The sequence below is a fragment of the Myotis daubentonii genome, chromosome 11, assembly GCF_963259705.1.
Source record: "Myotis daubentonii chromosome 11, mMyoDau2.1, whole genome shotgun sequence".
Lineage (NCBI taxonomy): Eukaryota > Metazoa > Chordata > Mammalia > Chiroptera > Vespertilionidae > Myotis > Myotis daubentonii.
In genome coordinates this window covers 24,565,918-24,586,673 of record NC_081850.1, presented here as the reverse complement: position 1 = coordinate 24,586,673, position 20,756 = coordinate 24,565,918, and the positions used below count along the sequence as shown (strand labels likewise).

The 20,756-nt window shown below is 40.7% G+C and overlaps 1 protein-coding gene across 5 annotated transcripts in view; it reads right to left on the bottom strand.

Annotated features, from left to right (window-relative positions):
- The window catches only part of TTC39B (tetratricopeptide repeat domain 39B), a 118,954-nt gene that overhangs the window by 36,666 nt on the left and 61,532 nt on the right, over nucleotides 1-20,756 (bottom strand). For 4 of the 5 annotated variants that reach the window (XM_059656629.1, XM_059656633.1, XM_059656630.1 and 1 more), the window contains 5 exons: nucleotides 16,624-16,719; nucleotides 11,177-11,287; nucleotides 8,250-8,381; nucleotides 7,219-7,295; nucleotides 1,264-1,331 (listed from right to left, as the gene is read on the bottom strand). In XM_059656629.1, the coding sequence (XP_059512612.1) occupies nucleotides 1,264-1,331; nucleotides 7,219-7,295; nucleotides 8,250-8,381; nucleotides 11,177-11,287; nucleotides 16,624-16,719 (484 nt within the window). The remainder of the gene's footprint in view (nucleotides 1-1,263; nucleotides 1,332-7,218; nucleotides 7,296-8,249; nucleotides 8,382-11,176; nucleotides 11,288-16,623; nucleotides 16,720-20,756) is intronic. The other variant, XM_059656634.1, reaches the window with a different exon arrangement.

The window sequence follows — 20,756 nt, the reverse complement described above, 5'->3', positions numbered from 1 at the left end:
TGAGAGCTACTCAAGGCTGAAGCAGAGGAATGACAAGGTGAGGTGCTCATCTTTGAGAGGGAGCTCAATTGCACAATGGAGAATGAGCCGGAGGTCAGAGAAATTAGAGAGTCACGGGGTTGCTGTCCAGCCCAGGGAAGAGCTGAGGTGCACCTCCACTAGACAATTATAGTCAGAAGGAAGAGGAAGAGATGGAGCTGCTAAATCTTCCAAAGGTAAAAGAGGCATGACCATGCGGAAGAGGAAAACCATGGATATCTCCCGGATGTTTGATTACAAGTATCCAAGCATAACATAAGCCTTCAAATCACAGATGTGGTTGTCAAATCCCCATTAGGGAAACATCAGAAAAAAGCGAAGGCCTCCGTGACTAACATCATGTTTATTTACTAAGGCGGGAAGACTTGTTTTTAATCAGCCTTCATAATACGGTGGATTTTAAGAAACAGGGTCATGGGCCCATGGATTCAATTTTGCCAAACCAGGATCCAACCTAAGCAGTCACCCTCCAGCAAAAGAGAAAAGCAATTCTCAATACAGTGTGAAACGCTGAGACTGAGGAAGGTTCTTTTCATATTACAGCTCAATTTCTACCTCTTACAATCTCCACCCCATGCCCCAAGGTGCCCCTCACCGCCACCCATGCTTTTTAGAAGCATTGGAAGATACAATGATAGGTACTGGTGGCAATTAAAATGCCTCCTAGGGCAATGAGTCATGGTTTTGTTAGTGACTTTTTAAAAATCCTCATTCAGAGGAAGAACTAAAAGCAAGACAGGGGAATGAGAATAGGGAGAGGGAGAAAAATAAAATCTGAAGTATGCATGAAAGGTGTGGCTCTCGGTGCATGCATAACTGAGCTCTGCTGAAGCAGCTGATGCAAGAAGGGAATGGCCGAGGATTAGGGAAGCCTTTTTTGCCCGGCCCACTGCTGTGTGCAGCCCTCTACCAATACGAGCAAGCACAGAGGGAGAGAGAAGCTTGGTTTTCATACAGAGGAGCATCCTGGAGTTAGGTGTGGTACTTGCAAGACAGTTCCTTTAAAAGGCAGTCGTTTCTAGTAGACTGCAGTTTGAAACAGACTCTAAGTACATGTGAATAGGAATAAAGCTCCCTGGTTTATCAGAATAACAAGTATCTTTCATTGCAGCTCTAAGTCAAAAGAACTGAAGCGCTGACATGGAAGGAGCCATGTTTTTTCTATGGCGTTTTGGCAGGCTACCCTACCCCAGCAACACGGACTCTAAAGCAAAGGTTCGTTACCTGCACAAAGGTGAGTGCTGCTTTCTGTAGGAGACACTCGGCATAACAGATTTCGGCATGCATTTCCTCTAGTAAAAGAAACAAACAAAATCATATTAAGGAAAATCCCAGTGCACAGTAATTGCTCTGAGATGTTCAGAAAAGACTGGTAGATAAATGAGCCCAAGAGAAACGCAAAACCCTAGAGTGGCCTGATGCTTCCGTAAAAGTGGAACGATGACCTCCGTTCTCAGTCTCTCCCCAGGATTTTCCCAGAATGTGCAAACTGACTCAGGAGAGTCATCTTATAGTTCCACTCAAATGTGAGGGCAAGGAGCCGGGCCATTAGTGTCAGGGACCCGAACTCAGCTCTTAAGAGGAAACCAAAATTCAAAAGCATTAAAACCAAAACAGAAAACCACTTCATTTTAATAATAATATTCAAGTTTAACACAGTGTAAAGATTGAAAAAACTAACTTACATTTGTGAATTCTAGCTTCTAAAATATGAAGGTACGATAATCATGGCAATGATCAGACACATCAGTAACCTGAAAACAGCCATTCTCTAGAGCTCCGTGAGAAAGAACTGTGCTGCGTGCACACGTCACGGCCCCTACACACAAAAGACATGTGAAAAGCGCACGAGCCAGGTTTTAGGCTGTGTTGATGGCTGTGACACCAAGCACGGGAACAAAGCCCTGGACCGGGGGCTCTGTGCAGCATGTATATCCCGGGGGCCCGTGGAGCGCCTCCAACACTGGGTCTGTCTGCCCAAACAAGCCATTACACTTGCAGAGACTGGGGAGAAGTGGGGAACCTTTGCATTAAAAACATCAGCCGATTCCTGTTTTATCCCTGAGATGCAAATGGGTATTTTATTTAAGTAAATGAGCTTGGGGTGTTTGACAGCCCGGGTTGGAGGAGAGGCTCTGCCAAGTACTTAGCGGTAGGACCTCAAGAAAGCTCCCTGGCCTCTCTCTGCTGGTCTCCTCGTTTGTACGGCCTTAGCTACAAGGTCTCTACTGCAGAGCTCAGGAACCGGTGAGGTGCTGGGTGTGGAGCTCACCATTCCGAGAAGCACCTGATACATAAATAAAGCAGGACATTTTGTGTGCCGCACTGAAAAATAATAGGGTATTTCTGTGCTAGTGGAAAAGCTGTTGAATTAAACTGGATAAGAACTACTGCTTTTATTTACACACCAGATCCCTGACCTCTGTCACACACACACACTATACACCACTGGTTTTCACAAATGGGTTCAACGTCCCGCCATGCTCACATTCCACAGATTGAATTTACAAAAAAAAGCAACTCTGCCTCTAAGATTCCCCCACGACCACCCATAAGGATGGGCCGCACTTGAGGAGTGATGGCCTGTGCACATCCCAGCAGCATCGACAGGGTCTCAGTCCTTTGAAACACCCCACCTCCACGTGTGCTTTTGGACTTTCCCGGTGTATTCAGTCGATAAAAACTGGCAACTTCTATTTGTAGAGTCACCTGACTATCCTCTCCCCCGGGTACACTTGTCACGAAGCGGGCATGGTTAGGAACTATTCACTTTGAAAGCCTGCTCAGTAACCCAGACGGTTGGCGTGGGGCAGGTGCCGCGGGGGGAAGCTGCCCTTGGGCGAGGAAAGTGCAGACCACCTGCAGGTGTGCCTGTGGCTGAAGCACCAGGTGTAAAGGGAGGCGTGGCCAATGAGTCTGGAAATGTTAAGTCAGAGCTAAATCATGGACAACCCTGAATGTCAGAGTCGGGGCTCGATTCGGGAGGCAATGGCGAGTCCTCGCAGAGATCTGGGCAGAAGGGTGTCAGGGTCAGAGTTACGTTAAAGACAGACAAATCTATCAGCAGCTGAAGGATGTAAGCAGAAAGCAGAGATAAAAGGCAAAGACGTTTGAACTCCATGTCCTATACGTACATATTCTTCACATTAAATCCCTCTCCCATCCTAAGCACTGCCTATAACTATGTGTTCCTCAAGGCAATTCAAAAGCCATTCAGGGCGACATGCCAGCCACGAGAGAAGGAAGGGTGTGTTCCATGTTAAACCCATGAAAAGTTTAATTAACTATATTTCCTCCTGCACCCAACCAGCCACTCAAGGATGTAAATGAAAATTACCAAGAGGAAAAACAAATCACACGCTAAAGCTACAATGTTTTGACATGCTCCCTTGAACACAAAGTCTGTTTGGATTGCACTGGCAGCCAAATTCATTAGGAATAAATGCAACTTAATTTGTGAAAGTCTTATTTCTTCGATGTCTTAGTTCACTGAAGGAAATACCTTCATTTTGCATTGAAATGCTAGCTAAGCATGCCTTTGGGTATAAAAGTCTAAGTAAGCCTATATTTCAGAATAGGCTATAGTCATAAGTTCACTTATTTTTTTAACTTATGATTATTAATTAATTTTTATATTTTAGAGCAGTTTTACTAGTAGACTTCACAGCAAAATTGAATGCATGGTACAGATGTCCCACATAGACTCTACCCCCACACATGCATAGTCTCTCCCACTATCAACAATCCTCCCTCCCCAGGGATACTTTTGTTACAATTGATGAATCTCCATTGGCGTCATAATCACCCAAAGTCCATAGTTTACACGAGGTCTCACTCTTGGTGTTGCACATTCTCTATGTTTGGACAAATGTATAATGACATGTATTTACCAGTATGGTATCCTACAGGGTGCCTCAGTGCCCTGAAAATCCTCCATGTTCTACCTATTCACGCCTCCACATGATCCTCCCGCAGCCACGGATCTTTTCACACTCTCCGTAGTTTTGATTTTTACAAAATGTCATATATTTGGAGTCATACAGTATGTAGCCTTTTCCGATTGGTGTCTTCTGCTTAGTAATATGCATTTAAGGTTCTTCCACGTCTTCCCATGATTTCATAGCTCTTTCTTATTCTTAGTGCTAAATAATATTCCATTGTCTGGATGTTTATCCACTCACCTACAGGGAGACATCTTGGTTGCTTACAAGTTTGGGCATTTATGAATAAAGCTGCTATAAACATTCATTTGCAGGTTTTTAAATAGACATGAAGTTTCAGCTCTTTGAGGAAATATTAAGGAGAGCGACTACTCGATTGTATGGCAAAAGTATGCTTAGTTTCATAAGAGACTGCCAAACTAGCTTCCAAAGTGGCTGAACCATTCTGCATTCCCATCAGCCATGAAGGAGAGTGCCTGAGGCTCCACATCCTTGCCAGCATTTCCTGTGGTCAGTGTTCCAGATTTTGGACATTCTAACGGGTGTGTAGCAGTGTCTCATTGTTGTTTACTTTTTAATATTTAGTAAAAAGTATTCCAGATTTTCTAAAGTGCTATGTCCAAAGACATAATAAAAAGATCAGAACACAGCACCATCTATTTTCAACATCTCTAACGCAGGAACAATTCAACATTTCCCTTATCCGTATATGACTCATTCAATGACCTTTTCTACACGTCTACAGGAGAAGTTTAGGTTACAGAGGAAAGAACTATGGCTTAGAGAAAGGGAGATCAGGTTTGAACCCTGCTCTGCTGGGCCATGCGCTTAAACTTCTGAACATTAGTTCCTACTCCATAAAAGGAAGTTACACAGATTAGATTGAATAATGCTAACGAAAGCATCAAGAACAATGTCTGACACATAGACATAATGGGGCATTATCACTATTATCTTTTAAATGATGATTATTACTTATACTGACACTAAAAATACTGTTATTCTTCCCAAAACTAAGGTAAAAAAAACAAAACAAAAAACCCTCAAATGTCAGCCTTCATATTGGGGGGGGGGGGGGGGGGGAAGGAAAGCTGAAGGCAACAGGCCACTGGAGAGAAACCAGATAGAGGAAAAGAGAAAGAATAAAGATGAAAGAGTCAAATTTCTGCAGGGCCCATTTAAATTCCCACTGACAGACTTTAGTGGCCTTTAGGATTACTGGGGGCAATTTACATCAATGACCCAAAGATGGAAAATATGAAGCCATATTCTACCCAAAATCAAGGGGATAAAGAAAATTCTTATGGTTTCCTACAGGTTATTTTCTGGAGAAAAAGGTAGTGGGCTCCAGCTGCCTGGAGTGACACAGGAAATGCCGTTCTGTTCTGTAATGGTTTAAGGGTCGACATCCTACCCTTTAGGAGCAAGTCCCATAGGCCTCTCTTGTAATCAGTGCCTAGCCTCACATCTTACAATTGTTCCCAAGTTCTTCAATGTCTACAACAGGTTGGTGATAATGTTCTTCTAACAAAATAAGACCTCACAATACAACACATTAAAAAACTGTGTCTGGCCCTGGCCATTTTGGCTCAGTGGATAGAGCATCAGCCCATGGACTAAGGGTCCCAGGTTCGATTCCAGTCAAAGGCACGTACCTCAGTTGAAGGCTCAATTCCAGATCCTGGTCAGGGCATGTGTGGGAGGCAACCGATAGATGTGCCTCTCTCACATCCATGTTTCTCTCTATCTCCCCCTCACTCTCTCTAAAAATCAATGGAAAAAATACTCTCAGGTGAGGATTAACAAAAAATAATAAAAATAAATAAAAAACTGTGCCTGACATACATGTGAAGACCAGGCATGACTCTGACAGAATAGTTCTGGCCTTAATCCGCCACAGCCACTTCCACTATTGGAGTTACCTCTTCCAGGGAGTCAGTTTGACACTGACGACACGTGCACAAATTCTCCTTGGATGGCAGAGCTTTACTCTAGGCTGGCCACGTGCGAAGAACATGATTTTCTCCCCTGCAGGGCATCTGGGTGTTCTTTTCTTAGAAACAATTCTGACTAGAGTGTCACACTTATAAAACAGCTGATCAGGGACCTTCTGCCCTCATCTCAGTGGGAACATCAAGGAACTGACAACAAAAACAGTCATTCCTTTCCCTCTCCAACTAATCAAAGTGCCATGGCCATTCCCGGATTCTCGAATATTTACTAAATATCCACAAAGCAAACATCGCCCATATTGTGAAACATAATCGATGTGTGTTTTTTTAAGATATCAGAATTACTCCTTTTAACCTTGAAAACAATTTAATAGCTTGCAGAAAAATAGCAACTCTCATACATGAGTGGTAAAAATATAAACTGACCTCACTCTTTGGAGAAAACATAGGTAGCATCTATAAATATTAACAACTTTCAAATCCTAAGTCCCAGTCATTTCACTTTTAGGACTTTACTCTGAAACACTTACAAAAATCTATGAAGACATAGGTTCTAGAATTTTAGGACATGCTCCAGCCGGGTGGCTCAGTTGACTGGAGCATCATCCCATGCACCTAAATGTAGCAGGTTTGATTCCCAGTCAGGGCACATACCCAGGTTGTGGGTTTGATCCCTGTGGCAACTGATTGATGTTTCTCTCTCACATCAATGTTTCTCTGTCTCTCTCTCCCTCTCCCTTCCCCTCTCTCTCTAAAATAAATGCAAACATACGCGCGGGTGAGGATTTTTTTAAAAAAGAATTTTAGGACAGCATCATTTGTAATAGTGAAAAAATAAAAACAATTCAACTGTAATTCAATAGATAAAACCAAGTAATTTACAGTACCCCATCCAGTGGAGTACTACATAACTATTAAACAGAATGAAATACAAGTTATATATGCTGACATGGGAAAACATCAGTATCCCAAAAAATAGCATTGTAGCACAATATATACTGGTATATTATGTAATTCTATGCTTGCAAAAATGATTAATACTTGAACAACTACAAACAGCCCACATCTACCTTGTGTATATTTATATATATATATATATACAGAAAAGTCTGAAAGGCTTCAAAACCAACTCCTACCAGTAGTTACTTCTGGAAGGTATGATAGGGAAGAGAAAAAGACATTCCATCTACTTTATATGATATGTTTAAGTATTGGCTCTTACGAGCATGATCCTGTTTTGATTTTTCAAAGGAAGGAAAAAATATAATCTTTTAAATGACTCTTACCTTCGGTCATCTGTTCCAATGATCCTCTAGAAAGAAGACTTGAGAAAGATTCTACAACCGTGCTTTTTTTCCTATATCTGCATAGAGTAAGCAGGAGGGAAGGAAAGAGGAAGAAGTAACAAGAAATTAGCCCGAGCTCATTTTTCACTCGACGTTCACTTCAGTCACAATCACACCAGAGAGTCATGAAGGCAGGCAGAGCTCAACACTACCGTCCCCAGGGCAGAGACCACCCTGGTCAGCACTGCAGCCCCACCTCCCAGGACCGGGCTAGCATGCGGGGGTGCTCAACCCCTGCTCGCTGAACACGTGAGTGGACAGACCCGCACAAAACAGTGACCCCAACCTGCCAAGCACCTCCCCAGATCTGTGGCTGAACTCAGCATTTCTGTGGCAAGACTCACCACCGATGAAGAATGAACTTAAGAGTGCAATATTTGAAAGCTCTCTCTTCATGTGCAGGGCTTGCCACAAAATTAGGGAGTATGTAATTCCACCAGGGTTAAAATTCACCAATGCTAGCTAACAGCTTTTGCCAGGGTCTTTCTATGGACACAGAGCAAAGATTAAAATAAAATTGGAAACCCATCTCATTTTCACCAACCAAAGTGTTCAACTACATTCTTTGTAAGCAAATAAAACATGCCTTTCTGAACTGGCAGCATCCCCTACAAAGAGAAGAATGTGGCTTGCTTGGCCTGGTTCGGGTTGCGGTACGTAAACTCACCACAAGGAGACCCTGGAGCTGCCTGCTGCTAACCCCACTGAAATCTCAGCCCTGCTGGGCACTTCAAGTTACCACAAATGCCCCTCGTTTGGCCAAGGGAGAAGCGTACTCGAATTCCTAATAGGGATTTTGGTCCCTATTACATAAAACTACATGAGGCCAAGAAAGCTTTGAAGCGCAAGTCCTTTTCTTACAACTGTGGCCAACTTCCAACAGCTCTCAGTCAGGCAAACCGCATTCATTTGATCACACAGACATATAGGTTTATAGTCATATCTCAAGCATGTAATTACTGAGTTCATACTTTTGGCAGGTTTGCAAGGCGTCCCTCATGGCAGAAATGCCATTTTGGATGTCCTGTTGCTCGAAGGTCATGATGGCCTGCAATACCACAATGGTACTGTAGCCCAAGGCATGGTACATGCTGTCCTTAGCCCTGGGGGCAACACAGGGAAATAGCACATTTCAATTCAAACTGGAAAGCATTCAGGTCTAGTCTGATAGTCATCATGAGAAATCCTAATACATGCATGTCTTGACTTTCACAGTGATAATCTTTACTCCTTTGCCACAGTCCCTGAAAGCATAGGAACTATAAAAGACGGGCCCTAAAACACTCCCGTATCAAGGATTTAACAATTTAAGCTCACACAGGCAGCACAGAACACTGCAGGCTGAAAGAAAAAGAGTCGAGATGCTTTTCCCTGTTTCAGCACAAGGGGGCAGCCTGCAGGTTCATTTCCTAGAAAACATTTCAAAGCAAACTGCTTTTCCCCAGTTGAACCAAGGGCAGTGTGCTGCCTTTAGCTCTGATATCAGTGCTACAATAAAAGCCACTAGAAATATATTTTGTGACGGATTCTGGTATTTTTTGAAAGATAAAGACTCATTAAAAATTGTCCCCTCTCTGCCCTAACCGGTTTGGCTCAGTGGATAGAGCGTCGGCCTGCGGACTGAAGGGTCCCAGGTTCGATTCCGGTCAAGGGCATGTACCTTAGTTGCGGGCACATACCCAGTAGGGAATGTGCAGGAGGCAGCTGAATCGATGTTTCTCTCTCATCGATGTTTCTAACTCTCTATCCCTCTCCCTTCCTCTCTGTAAAAAAATCAATAAGAAATATATTTTTTTAAAAATTGTCCCCTCTCTGCCCTGGCTGGTTTTGCTCAGTGATAGAGCATCAGCCTGAGGATCAAAGGATCCTGGGTTTGATTCTGGCCAAGGGTATATACCTTGGTTGCAGGCTTCTCCCTGCCCTAGGCCCTGGTCAGGGCTTGTGTAGGAGGCAGACAATCAATGTGTTTCTCTCACACCAATGTTTCTCCCTGTCTTTCCCTCTTTCTTGCCTAAAAAATCAATGGAAAAATATCCTCGAGTGAAGATTAACAACAACAAAAAAAACTGTCCCCTTTCCTCTCCCAGCCAGAGGCAACATTTTTGCAATAAAGTTAGGTAGGCAGACAAAAGCACATTTTAAACTCCATCTCTAATCTAATCCCATTATCTGAGATTCCTGATTAAAGTTCTTGATAATTCACATTACCAGTGAGAATCACTTAGATTCTTAGGAAGATCAGTTAGTCCTGATGTATGGCAGACACCCCAGATTCTCAGGCTGTGAAAAAACCTCACCATCACTTTTCTTAAAACTTCTTAAATTACGTTAATTATTTATAAGATGTAAACTATCAGTGCACGATTCTGGCTTTAATTCAAATATTATCACAACAGCCTGCTGCTGTGCAAAACAAGTGCCAGCCACTTGATTCTCTTCCCCCACGGAAATAGTCCAAACATCCGTCGGTAATTTGCAGCTTGCCCTGAACACTGAGGGCACTGGTTGTTCAAAAGGACCGCAAAGAATAAGAGCAGCCCAAAGTTAATCAGTAACTGGGGTTTTAAACCTCATATTTAAACCGGAAGGTCCTCCAAGAGGAAAAAAAGTATTCAAGTAGGAAAAACAAGATCAGAGAATCTATAGCTCCATTAAATACAATACTAAATCATTTCTTTTCATTCCATATTATGTCCAGCTGATTTCAGTGGCAAAGGAAAAAAAGGAGACGTGTTTTACTGAAAAAGAAGGAGACGGTCAGGCAGGCTGAGAGAGGAGAGACAAAGAAGAAAAATACAGACAGAGAAAAGACAGGGAAAGGTAGAGACACCAGATAGAGAGATGGAGAAGTCATTGGGCGAAAAGGTAGGAGACAGGCAAGGTAGAGGTTGCGAGACAAGCAATGGAGACAGCACTGGACAATTTCTATAGGCTACAGGCTTCACTATCTATCTATAATAATAAAAGTGTAATATGCTAATTAGACTGGAAAGCTGAATGACCTTCCAGACATCCTTCTGGATGACCTTCTGGATAAAGCCGGGGCTGTGAGGGCCAAGCCTCTTGCACAAATTTCATGCACCGGGCCTCTAGCTTTAACATATATTCCTAACCTCTGAAATGCTAATTGATCAAGATCATCTAAATCTGAATAGAATTGCCTTCACAGTTTCTCAGTAGGTAAATCCATTTCTAAGATTCAAGGTCAAGGACAAGAATCACATCACCCTACTGATGGCTCAAAAGAATAAGATTCCCACTTTTGTGCCCAGCTAAGCTTCTAGAAAATTATGAGGTCTATGCTTAACCCAAGGAAGTGACTGTGTCTGAAGAAACAATGTGAGAGTAAGCATTCCTGTCAAGCTATAGTTACACCACGGGGCTGGGGACTGTGGTCAAAGTGAGGCCTAATGAGAAGGCTGAGCACAGAGGGGGGAAAATTAACAGGTACTTTTAACTGAAATTAAGTTGTTTAACCCAAGTTTATCACATAAGCAGGGAGTCCCTATAATATTTATATCATTTTAAATGTTAGCACTTGAGATAAGCATTTCTATTTCTTCCCTTTCCCAATTCAAAGGAAACTCTTCTCAATTATATTTAAGGTTAAGAGGAACATCCGTAAAAATTGTTCACTGACAAAAGCAAAATGGAGCTCTATAAAACTACATAAATGACACTATTTAAACAAATATAGAAATTAAAGGATGAGAAAAAATCAGAAATTTTCTACTGAATAAAATTGAAAAGACAGATTACTTAACTGGATATTAAGAGGTCTCAAATATTTAGGTGGAAACACAAATAAATTAACTGACAAGTATGGCATAAAAGACATGAATGTCATCAAAAACATGTGAAAAAATATATTTTACCTAAAAGAAATAAAGTTAATTACCATGGTTGAAGCAATTCTAAGGCATCTTTAAATTTGTTATTCAGAAATAATTTCAGTGCCACTTCACATTCTTCCAGGCCATTCTTGAGATCCATCTTGGTTGATGATGACCTAAAGATCAAGAAAAATATATATATAATTTCTATAGTTTTTACTATTAGCAAGTTGTCTCAGGCTCAGGGAGTGTGTGTGTGTGTGTGTGTGTGTGTGTGTGTGTGTGTGTGTGTGTGTGTGTGTGTGTGTACACGTACTTTGCATACAGATAGGCTAAAATTTTAACCCTGCCACTTACTAGCAGTGTCTTGAACCTCTGGGAGCTTTCTCATCTGTAAAATGGGACACCACACCCTACTTCATGGGGCAATGGTGAGGATGGAGTTTGTGACAAATATGGCTCATTGCGAGCAGTGAATAAATGATAGTTATGCCCTCCCCCCCGACCCCCCCATCACTCCACCACAAGTAGAGGAACTAACTTTTTTCATGGGAGAGGCCAAGGTTATTTGTTTTCGTTTGGCTATATAGAGTAAGTTCTTATAGAGTTAACAAAAGCATGGATGGAGTGTTTGTGTGAACTAATATAAATTCAAAGTAAACATCATTACATAAAAGGGTACGGTCTTTTTTTTCAATAGTTTTATTCATTTCAACGGCCCACGGGCCGTAGTTTGCCCACGGCTGGTAGTTCCTTCATTGATTAATGAGTTAAGTAAAGTCTTTCAAATGTGGTGATTTCTGTATCTCTATGAGAGTCGTGATTATACACTATTTGAAAATTATCTGTTAATTAATTATTGATAGAAATATTTAGGTAAGCAAATGAGTAGTACAATTTATTTCAAAGTACTTCATGTTGAATTTCCATGCCTCCAACCTCTCCAAATTCATTCTTTCAAGCATGAAAACAAAATCTTACCAGTTACTCATCTACCAAAAATGGGTTCTGAAGGTTCTACAGGAAACGGTCCTCTGCCTCTAAAACTTCTCATGGCTGGTTCCTTCCTGTTATTCAGATCTTAGCTCAAGAAGCATCAACTCAGAACTGCCTCAGTGACCCAACCCATACTGTCTCACTGTTTTTTCACTCCACACCACTCATTACCATCCCCAGTGTCCCATGCAGCACTTTGGACATGTTTGTCTTTGTCTATCTTCCTGCTCTAGAACACAAAAGCAAGGAGGTTGTTCTAGTCACTGCTGTGCCACCAGCATCTTCAGTGAGATCTAGAACATAGTACATACTCATTCAATATTGTTGAGCTGGTGGGTGGGTGGGTGGGTGGGTGGGTGGTTAGGTAAAGCTGATCTGGGTAGGAACACAGAATTCCTTATGCCTAGAGCTTGAAGGTGGTGCCGAAATGAGACAAGTTCTTGGTGGAGGAGTAGCTGAAGAGCTGAAAATTTGTGATGGTTAATTTTATGTGTCAACTTGACTGGACTAAAGGGATGTCCAGACAGATCGTAAGACACTATTTCTGGATGTGTCTGTGAAGGGTGTTTCTAGAAGAGACTAGCTGTTGAACTGGTGAACTGAGTGAAGCAGATGGCCCTCCACAGTGTGGGTGGGCATCATCCAATCCACTTTTTCCAGTTGTCCATCGATGGAATGCTTCTATATTTGGCTATTTTAAATAATGCTGCAGTGAACATAGGGGTGCATATATCTTTTCATATGAGTGTTTTGGATTTTTTTGGATAAATACCTAGAAGTGGGAATGCTGAGTCATATGTTAGTCCTATTTTTAATTTTTTGAGGTAACTCCATACTGCTTTCCACTGTGGCTGCACCAGTCTGCATTCCCACCAGCAGTGCATGAGGGTTCCCTTTTCTCAACATCCTCCCCAACACTTGTTGTTTGTTGATTTATTGATGATAGCCATTCTGTCAGGTGTGAAGTGATATTTCATTGTGGCTTTATTTTTTCTTTATTTATTAATTAAGGTATTACATATGTGTCCTTATCCCCCCATTGCCCACTTACCCCCACTCATGCCCTCACCCCCCTGGTGTCTGTGTCCATTGGTTAGGCTTATATGCATGCATACAAGTCCTATGGTTGATCTCTCCCCCTTACTCCCACCCTCCCCTACCTTCCCTCTGAGGTTTGAGCATCTGATCGATGCTTCTCTGTCTCTGGATCTGTTTTTGTTCATCAGTTTATGTTGTTCATTATAGTCCACAAATGAGTGAGATCATGTGATATTTATCTTTCTCTGACTGACTTATTTCGCTTAGCATAATGCTCTCCAAGACCATCCATGCTGTTGCAAATGGTAGGAGTTCCTTTCTATGTGGCTTTAATTTGCATTTCTCTGATGATTAATGACATAGAGCATCTTTTCATATGTCTATTCACCATCTGTATGTCCTCTTTGGAGACATGTCTATTTAGATCCTCTGCCTGTTTTTTAATTGGATTGTTTGTTTTGGAGTATTATGTTATATCAGTTTCTTACATATTTGGATATTAAGCACCATTAGATGTATCTTTGGTAAATATCTTCTCCCATTCAGTAGGTAGTCTTTCAGCTTGTTGATGGTTTCCTTTGTTGTGCAAAAACCCTTTTAGTTTGATATAGTCCCACATTTGTTTATATTTCCTTTTGTTTCCTTTGCCTAAGGAGACATATCCAAAAAAATATTACTAAGAGCCATGCCAGATATTTTACTGTCTATGTTTTCTTCTAGGAGTTTTATGGTTTTGGGTCTTACATTTAAATTTAAGTCTTTAATCCACTTGAAGTTTATTCTTGCAGTATATCATGTAAGAAAGTAGTTGTTTACTTCTTTCTTTCTTTCTTTTTTTTTTTTTTTACATGAAACCATCCAGTTTTCCCAACATCATTTATTGAAGAGGCTGTCTTTACCCCATTGCATATTCTTCCCTTCTTTTTCATAGATTAATTGACCATATAGGCGTGGGTTTCTGGATTCTCCATTTTGTTCCATTAATCTATGTGTCTGTTTTTATGCCAATACCATGCTGTTTTAATTACTATAGGATACTTTGATATCAGCATGAAACCTCCACCTTTGTTCTTCTTTCTCAAGATGGCTTTGGCTTTACCAGCACTTCTGTCTGGGAGAAAGCTGCCCCTCCAGTTCTTGGCACTTTTCGAGCTGCTGCCCCAGTGCTGGAGCTCAGAGCAAAGGAGTCCAGTGAGTAAGGCCCCGCAAAGACCCTTTATGAGGAAAGCCTGGGGCTCCAGGTACTTTTCATCTTATCAGGATGCACAAAACCCCGCTGATTTTCACAGCCAGAAGTTGTGGGGACTCCTCTTCCCAGGCTGCAGAGTCCAGTGTGGGCCTGAAACCCCTCGCTCCTCAGGGGGAACCTCAACAACTGACACAGCCCGGCTGATTCTTAACTGCCACACCTGGGTGTGGAACCGGCCTGTTTTGCGTCCAGCCCTCCTACTAGCCTCAACTTGGCTTCTTCATGTCCTTGCTTATGGGTTCTGTTCGGCCAGTCTTCAGGTGGTTCTCAAGGGTGTTGTTCTACAATTTAGTTGTCATTTTGATGTGTTTGCGGGAGAAGGCAAACACATTTATCTACTCCGCCATCCTGACCGAACTTCCTTTATGTATCTTCAACCTCTTCTTCTCTGACCCCTTTTCAACTCAGAAACACACACAAATCTTACTTACTTCTACTTAATGTTAACCAAGCAAAAAAGGGTAACTTTCCTTCACTCTTGCTTTCTCTCTTAACACCATACCCTTTATTTAGTGCTGCCTACTAATTTTTTTAGTATTTTATTACAGCTTTCAAACTCAGCATTATAAATATTGATGTAATAGAAACCTAGGAAACTATCAGATAAATTAGAGGATAACTCTGAAAGAGGGGCATATATTTCTGAAGAAAGCTCAGATTTCCATGAACGGAGACATATGGAACAAAATAGTATTGTGAAAAATAAATGCCTTAAGATACTTACAAGTTATTTTCAAGTTCATCTCCATTCCTCAACCCTCATATTATTGCACCTTTTTCTTACATTGACAAACTGAGTATTATAAACATTCATAAGTAGCTAAAAATTTCAAATGCAAAATACAAAAATGCTAAAGATCTGTGGTATAATTAGTCTAATGAACCTGTAGGATAGATGAAAAGCACTTTTTTAAAATATATTTTTTATTGATTTCAAAGAGGAAGGGAGAGGTAGAAAAACATCAATGATGAGAGAATCATCGATTGGCTGCCTCCTGCACATCCCACACAGGGGATTGAGCCCGCAACCTTGGCATGTGCCCTGACCGGGTATCGAACTGTGACCTTCTGGGCCATAGGTCGATGTTCAATCACTGAACCACACCAGCCAAGTCTAAAAAAACAGCTTTAACAGAGTTGCCTTAAATAACTGATAAAGGAATAACCTACATGTTTAAAAAGAAACAACTAGTTAATTCCATAATAGGCAGGAAAGGAACAGAACTTAGCAATGAAATGTAATATTACATAAAATACTTAAGGAAAAGAAAAGGGTGTCGTGATTAAGTTTTAAAAAGCAGGTTACTAAACAGTATGTTCAATATAGTACCAATTAAGAAAAAAAAAAGTTAGTATCTTTATATATAAGAGGGAAAAGAAAGAATATACATCTAAAAAATAGTTATGGTACTATGGTGATAGTAATACATAGTTTATTCTTTATGATTTTTCTTTTTTCCTGAATTTTCTACAATGAACATTTTTTTAAATGCACTTTAAGCCAAGGTTACAAGAAAATCATTATTAGAAAAATAATCATAATATAATATTGACTGAAAATTCTTTGGTTATATCCATTTCAAGAAACACATGCCCAGTGAAAAGACTGGAATGAAAGACACCAAAATTCTAACAGTCTGTATTAAAGTCATAATTACAGTTTGTGTTTCCCCTTCCTCCATTTTCCCTGATGCTTGGCAATGTGGTTATATTATTTTATTTAAAAATTACTGGTTTGCCCTAGCCAGTTTGGCTCAGTAGATAGAGCGTCGGCCTGCAGACTGAAGGGTCCCGGGTTCGATTCCGATCAAGGGCACATGCCCGGGTTGCAGGCTCGATCCCCAGTAGGGGGTGTGCAGGAGGCAGCCAATCAATTAATCTCTCTCATCATTGATGTTTCCATCTCTTTCTCCCTCTCCCTTTCTCTCTGGAATTAATAAAAAATATATTTTTAAAAATTAATGGTTTAAAAAATGTGAGGTAACATAGACACAAAGGGAGCTGTGCCGCAGAAGTTTAATTTCGTTTCGTTCCTGCTTTTATGTAACAGTGACACCTAGTCACTGAGTCCCTTAGCCTCCTTCCCTAATTTGTAAAATGGGCCCTCCACCTGCCTGGGCCTCTCCTCTCCCCACGGATCAATAAAACACAGAGCCTGTTCTGACTCAGCATTGCAGTTTACCGAAGGGTAGGACTGGTCCCCCCAGGAACGCTCGCACCCTTTCTGACCTGCTCACTTTGGATGGTCGGTGCTGTCCAGAGGCCTGTTTTGTGTCCAGTGATGCCAAGTGAGGTCTGCTTGTTGCCATATCTGTGCGAAAAGGCCTGTTAATAAAGAAGGCAGAGTGAGGTGTCTTACAGGAAACGTTCACATAAACTTAAGTACACACACAAGTCCTTCAATTATTTACTGAATCTCCCCTCCATTTCATTTTTTTTTTTTAAAGATTTTTTAAATTGATTTTTGGAGAGAGAGGAAGGGAAAGGGAGAGAGAAACATTGATGTGAGAGAGAAACATGGATCGGCCGCTTCCTGCACACCCCCTACTGGGGATCCAGCCGGCAACCTTTCACGGCCACACCCAACCAACTGAGCAACATCAGCCGGGGCATCTACATTTCTTAGCAATTTAGAAAAACTATTCAGTTACATGGTGAACATTCCTGAAATATAGCACCAATAAAATAAACTTTTTTTTTTATTCTAGTGCACACACACACAAAAGAAATGAGCTGAAATCATCCCCCACATCCAAACACAGCATTGTGTCTTGTATATATCCTTGCATATCTTTTCCCAAGTAAATCTACACATATATTTTTATATTTTACTAGAGGCCCAGTGCACAAATTCATGCACGGGTGGGGATCCTCAGCCTGGCCAATGATCGGGGCCGATAGGGGCTGATTGAGGCCAGCTGGCCAGGGGAAGGGACTGCGGGAGGTTGGCTGGCCAGGGAAGGTTGGCTGTGGGAGCACAATGACCACCAGGAGCAGCTCCTGCGTTGAGCATCTGCCCCCTGGTGGTCAGTGCACATCATAGCGACCAGTCATAACAATTGCTTAGGCTTTTATATAGAGAGATTAAAATAGAATATTATAGTAGAGGAGAAAAAAGTTTTCTTTGACCCTCTTAGGGTCCCTGGTTGGGTCTGAAAAGTAAAGTGACAAAGACAGGTTATATAAATTTACCAAGAGAAAAGCATATAAATTTTATTGAATTTTTACATGTACATGGGAGCTTTCACAAGAGAATGAAGGCTCAAAGAAGTGAACAATAGGAAGCTTTTATACCTGTTAGACACAGAAACAATAAGTTTATGAATAACTGACAAGACAAGGAGTTAGGCTAGGAGTAGTAAATGGTGAAGAAGTAACTAGGAATATAAGGATTGCTTTAAAAAGGTTTGACTGCAGATTCTATGGGCTGATAGGTGTCTGTCTTTAGTAAAAGAATTTATTCCCTGTCTTTATGCAGAAAAGGGAGAGCTTTCACTGCTTTTACTGCTTCTTAATTTGTTTCCCACATGGACAGGCAATTATCCCAACACCAACGAATAAGTCATCCTTCAGCTACTCCTTAGCTTGGAAATAAGACAAAAGAAAAACCAATACCCTTTCAATGTCATGTTGGAGCACTAACAGGCCCACCCAAAGATATACCTTTGTTTGATTTGCTAATGGCTATTGATTGAGGCCTATACTCTGTAAAATTATATGTTAACTTGTAGATTTTTTTCTGGTAAATACCCAAATAATTAGTCTGGTAAGGTTATGGTTTTATTGTCTTGTAAGATAATATAGCAAATCTTATTCCAACATCCTTTCTTCCATTCCCCAAATATTTTTGGAACCAGTTTTACCATCTTGCTGATTGATAAATAAATCTTGGACATTTGTTCGTTGTGTAATTTTTACACGATGACATACTGCATAACACTGCAACTCTGTAACACAGGGCAAGTTTCCATATGTACACACGTCTGTTTCCAGGCATTCTTGTTCCACCCATGTATCTGCCTTTCTCCGCACTTTTCACTATCATGGCTTTCTTAATATGCCAAAGGAACAAGCCCTGTACTTTATTAAATGTTCTTTTTCCGGGGGGTGGAGACGGGACTGCTATTATTTCACCTTCAATCTTAGTTATAAATTTTAGAGTAAGTTCTTATAGAGTTACCAAAAAAAGTCCTGCCGTGGTGTTTCCTGGGACTTCATTACATTTCTAGCAAACTTTGCAGAGAACTGCTATCTTTACAATATTATACTTTCACATCTATACACATTTATTCAAGTCTTATTTCCTTCAATAAAGGTTTTTAATATCTGAAACACTGCAGTGGTGTACATGCATCCTTGCAAAAGAAACCATGCTAAACGTTCTTTAAATTGCTTCAGGTTTAGGATCTGTTCCGCCAAAGTAAGCGCAGTTATTAAACATTTAAATAGAAAGACTTGTCTGTTCCACTCCTGAGCATAACCAAGATGTTATACTGAGATGTTAGAAGAAATGTATTTTTAGCTAGTGAAAAATGTTATTTGGTTGACAGGTGCTAAAGAAAACATCATATTTCAATTACTGTTATGAGTGTTGGAAAATACATCCTCATTTTGCCCTGTATTTACTGCTCTAATTTATTTAAGTTTCTAAAAAAGCTTTATTGAGATATAATTCACAGACCACGCAATTTACCCATGTAAAGCATACAATCAATGGTTTTTAGTATACTCATATTGATAGCAGTGTACAACTATCACCACAATCTAATTTTTAAAGTATTTTGTCACCCAAAAGAAACCTTGAATTCATCCATTAGCAGTCATTCCCCATAGTCCTTTGTATCTACACATTTGCTATAACTGGCTTTTTTCACTTAGCATAATGTTTTTAAGATTCATCCATGTTACTACATGTATCCGTACTTCATTCTTTTTAATGGCCAAATAATATTTCATTGTATAAATATAATACATTTTGTTTATTGTTTCATTTGTTGGTGGATATATGAGTTACCAAAAAAAGTCCTGACATGGTGATGCTGCATCCCTACCAGTAATGTATGAGAGTCCCAATCTCTCCATATCTTGGCCAACACTTGTTATTGTCCGTCTTCCTGTGGGTAATGTTATCTCATTATGGTTTTGCCTTTCATTTGCCTAAGGACTAATGATATTGAGCATCTGCGTAGGTACTTATTGGCCATGTGGGTCTTCTTTGGAGAAATGCCTATGCAGGTTCTTTGGCCATTTGTTACTTGGGCTATTTGTCTTTTTATTTTTGTGTTTTATACTACTCTAATTCTCAATCATGAGGTAGAACTATTTTCAAATGAAATACTTACAGCTGTCTTTGTTTATACTTTTTCTCTCATTCAAGTCATAATTAGCAGAATCAATTCAAATTTAATTTCCCTAATAAATTCAACGCAATGTGCTATGTTCCTGCACAATAAAAAGCTAGCTCTTTTTGAAAAGCAAAAAATGAAGTAAAAATTTCAAGAATTATTAAAAGACAATATTCTTCCAGCTTTTCATCAAAGTTAAAATCTCTCTTTAAGGGGAGAAAAGGAGTGAACAGAGATGGCCAACCGTTATGCTATGAGAGGCACCATTTATATAATCTACAGTCTGAACAGTGTCCACCAGCATTATGAACATAGGACTCCAGTGGATACCACCACCAGATTTCCAGGAAATTTATTGCTTAATATTATTGGCCATATCATTAGCTTGTCTTTCTTACTAAAGAAAATTGCTCACCAGACCAAATTCTGCCCAATGGGCAATTCCTTCAAATAGCCATCCTCAGGGCCACTGATCAGAGGCAGAGGGGACTGCTGCAGCTGCCGCTGGGATAGCAAGAAGAGCCCAGAAACTAGCAGGTACTCCCCACGGACCTCTGACTGTCAGCTCCAATCCAGGCCTGTCACCAGTGCTATCAGAATCAAGGAAAAGGAATTCAACATGTTCTCACCACTCCTGCAAGTGGAAAAACTCCCAACAAGACTGTGTGGATTAACTGACTGACTGACTGAACAAACGGACAAACAGAGGAGCAACTGGCAGATAGCACTGATTTATTTTTTACTGGAAGGAACTGGCCCTCACTCTCGTCTAGTCAATCCAACCACCTGAACTCTCTGATGTTCTAGACACACTGTTCTAAGACAACCAATGACTGGAAATGCAACTAGAAGCCAACAGCCAGGAAAAGACTAAAGCCAATTCAACAGAAGAAAGAGTTCAAGGAAATGGACAAGTTTAACTTGAAAGAAAGAACAGTTGGAGGAAAGCAGAGAAAAGGAAAGAACATGGAAGCTATTTCCCGACATTTCCCTCTCTAATTCAGCCTTCTAAACCAC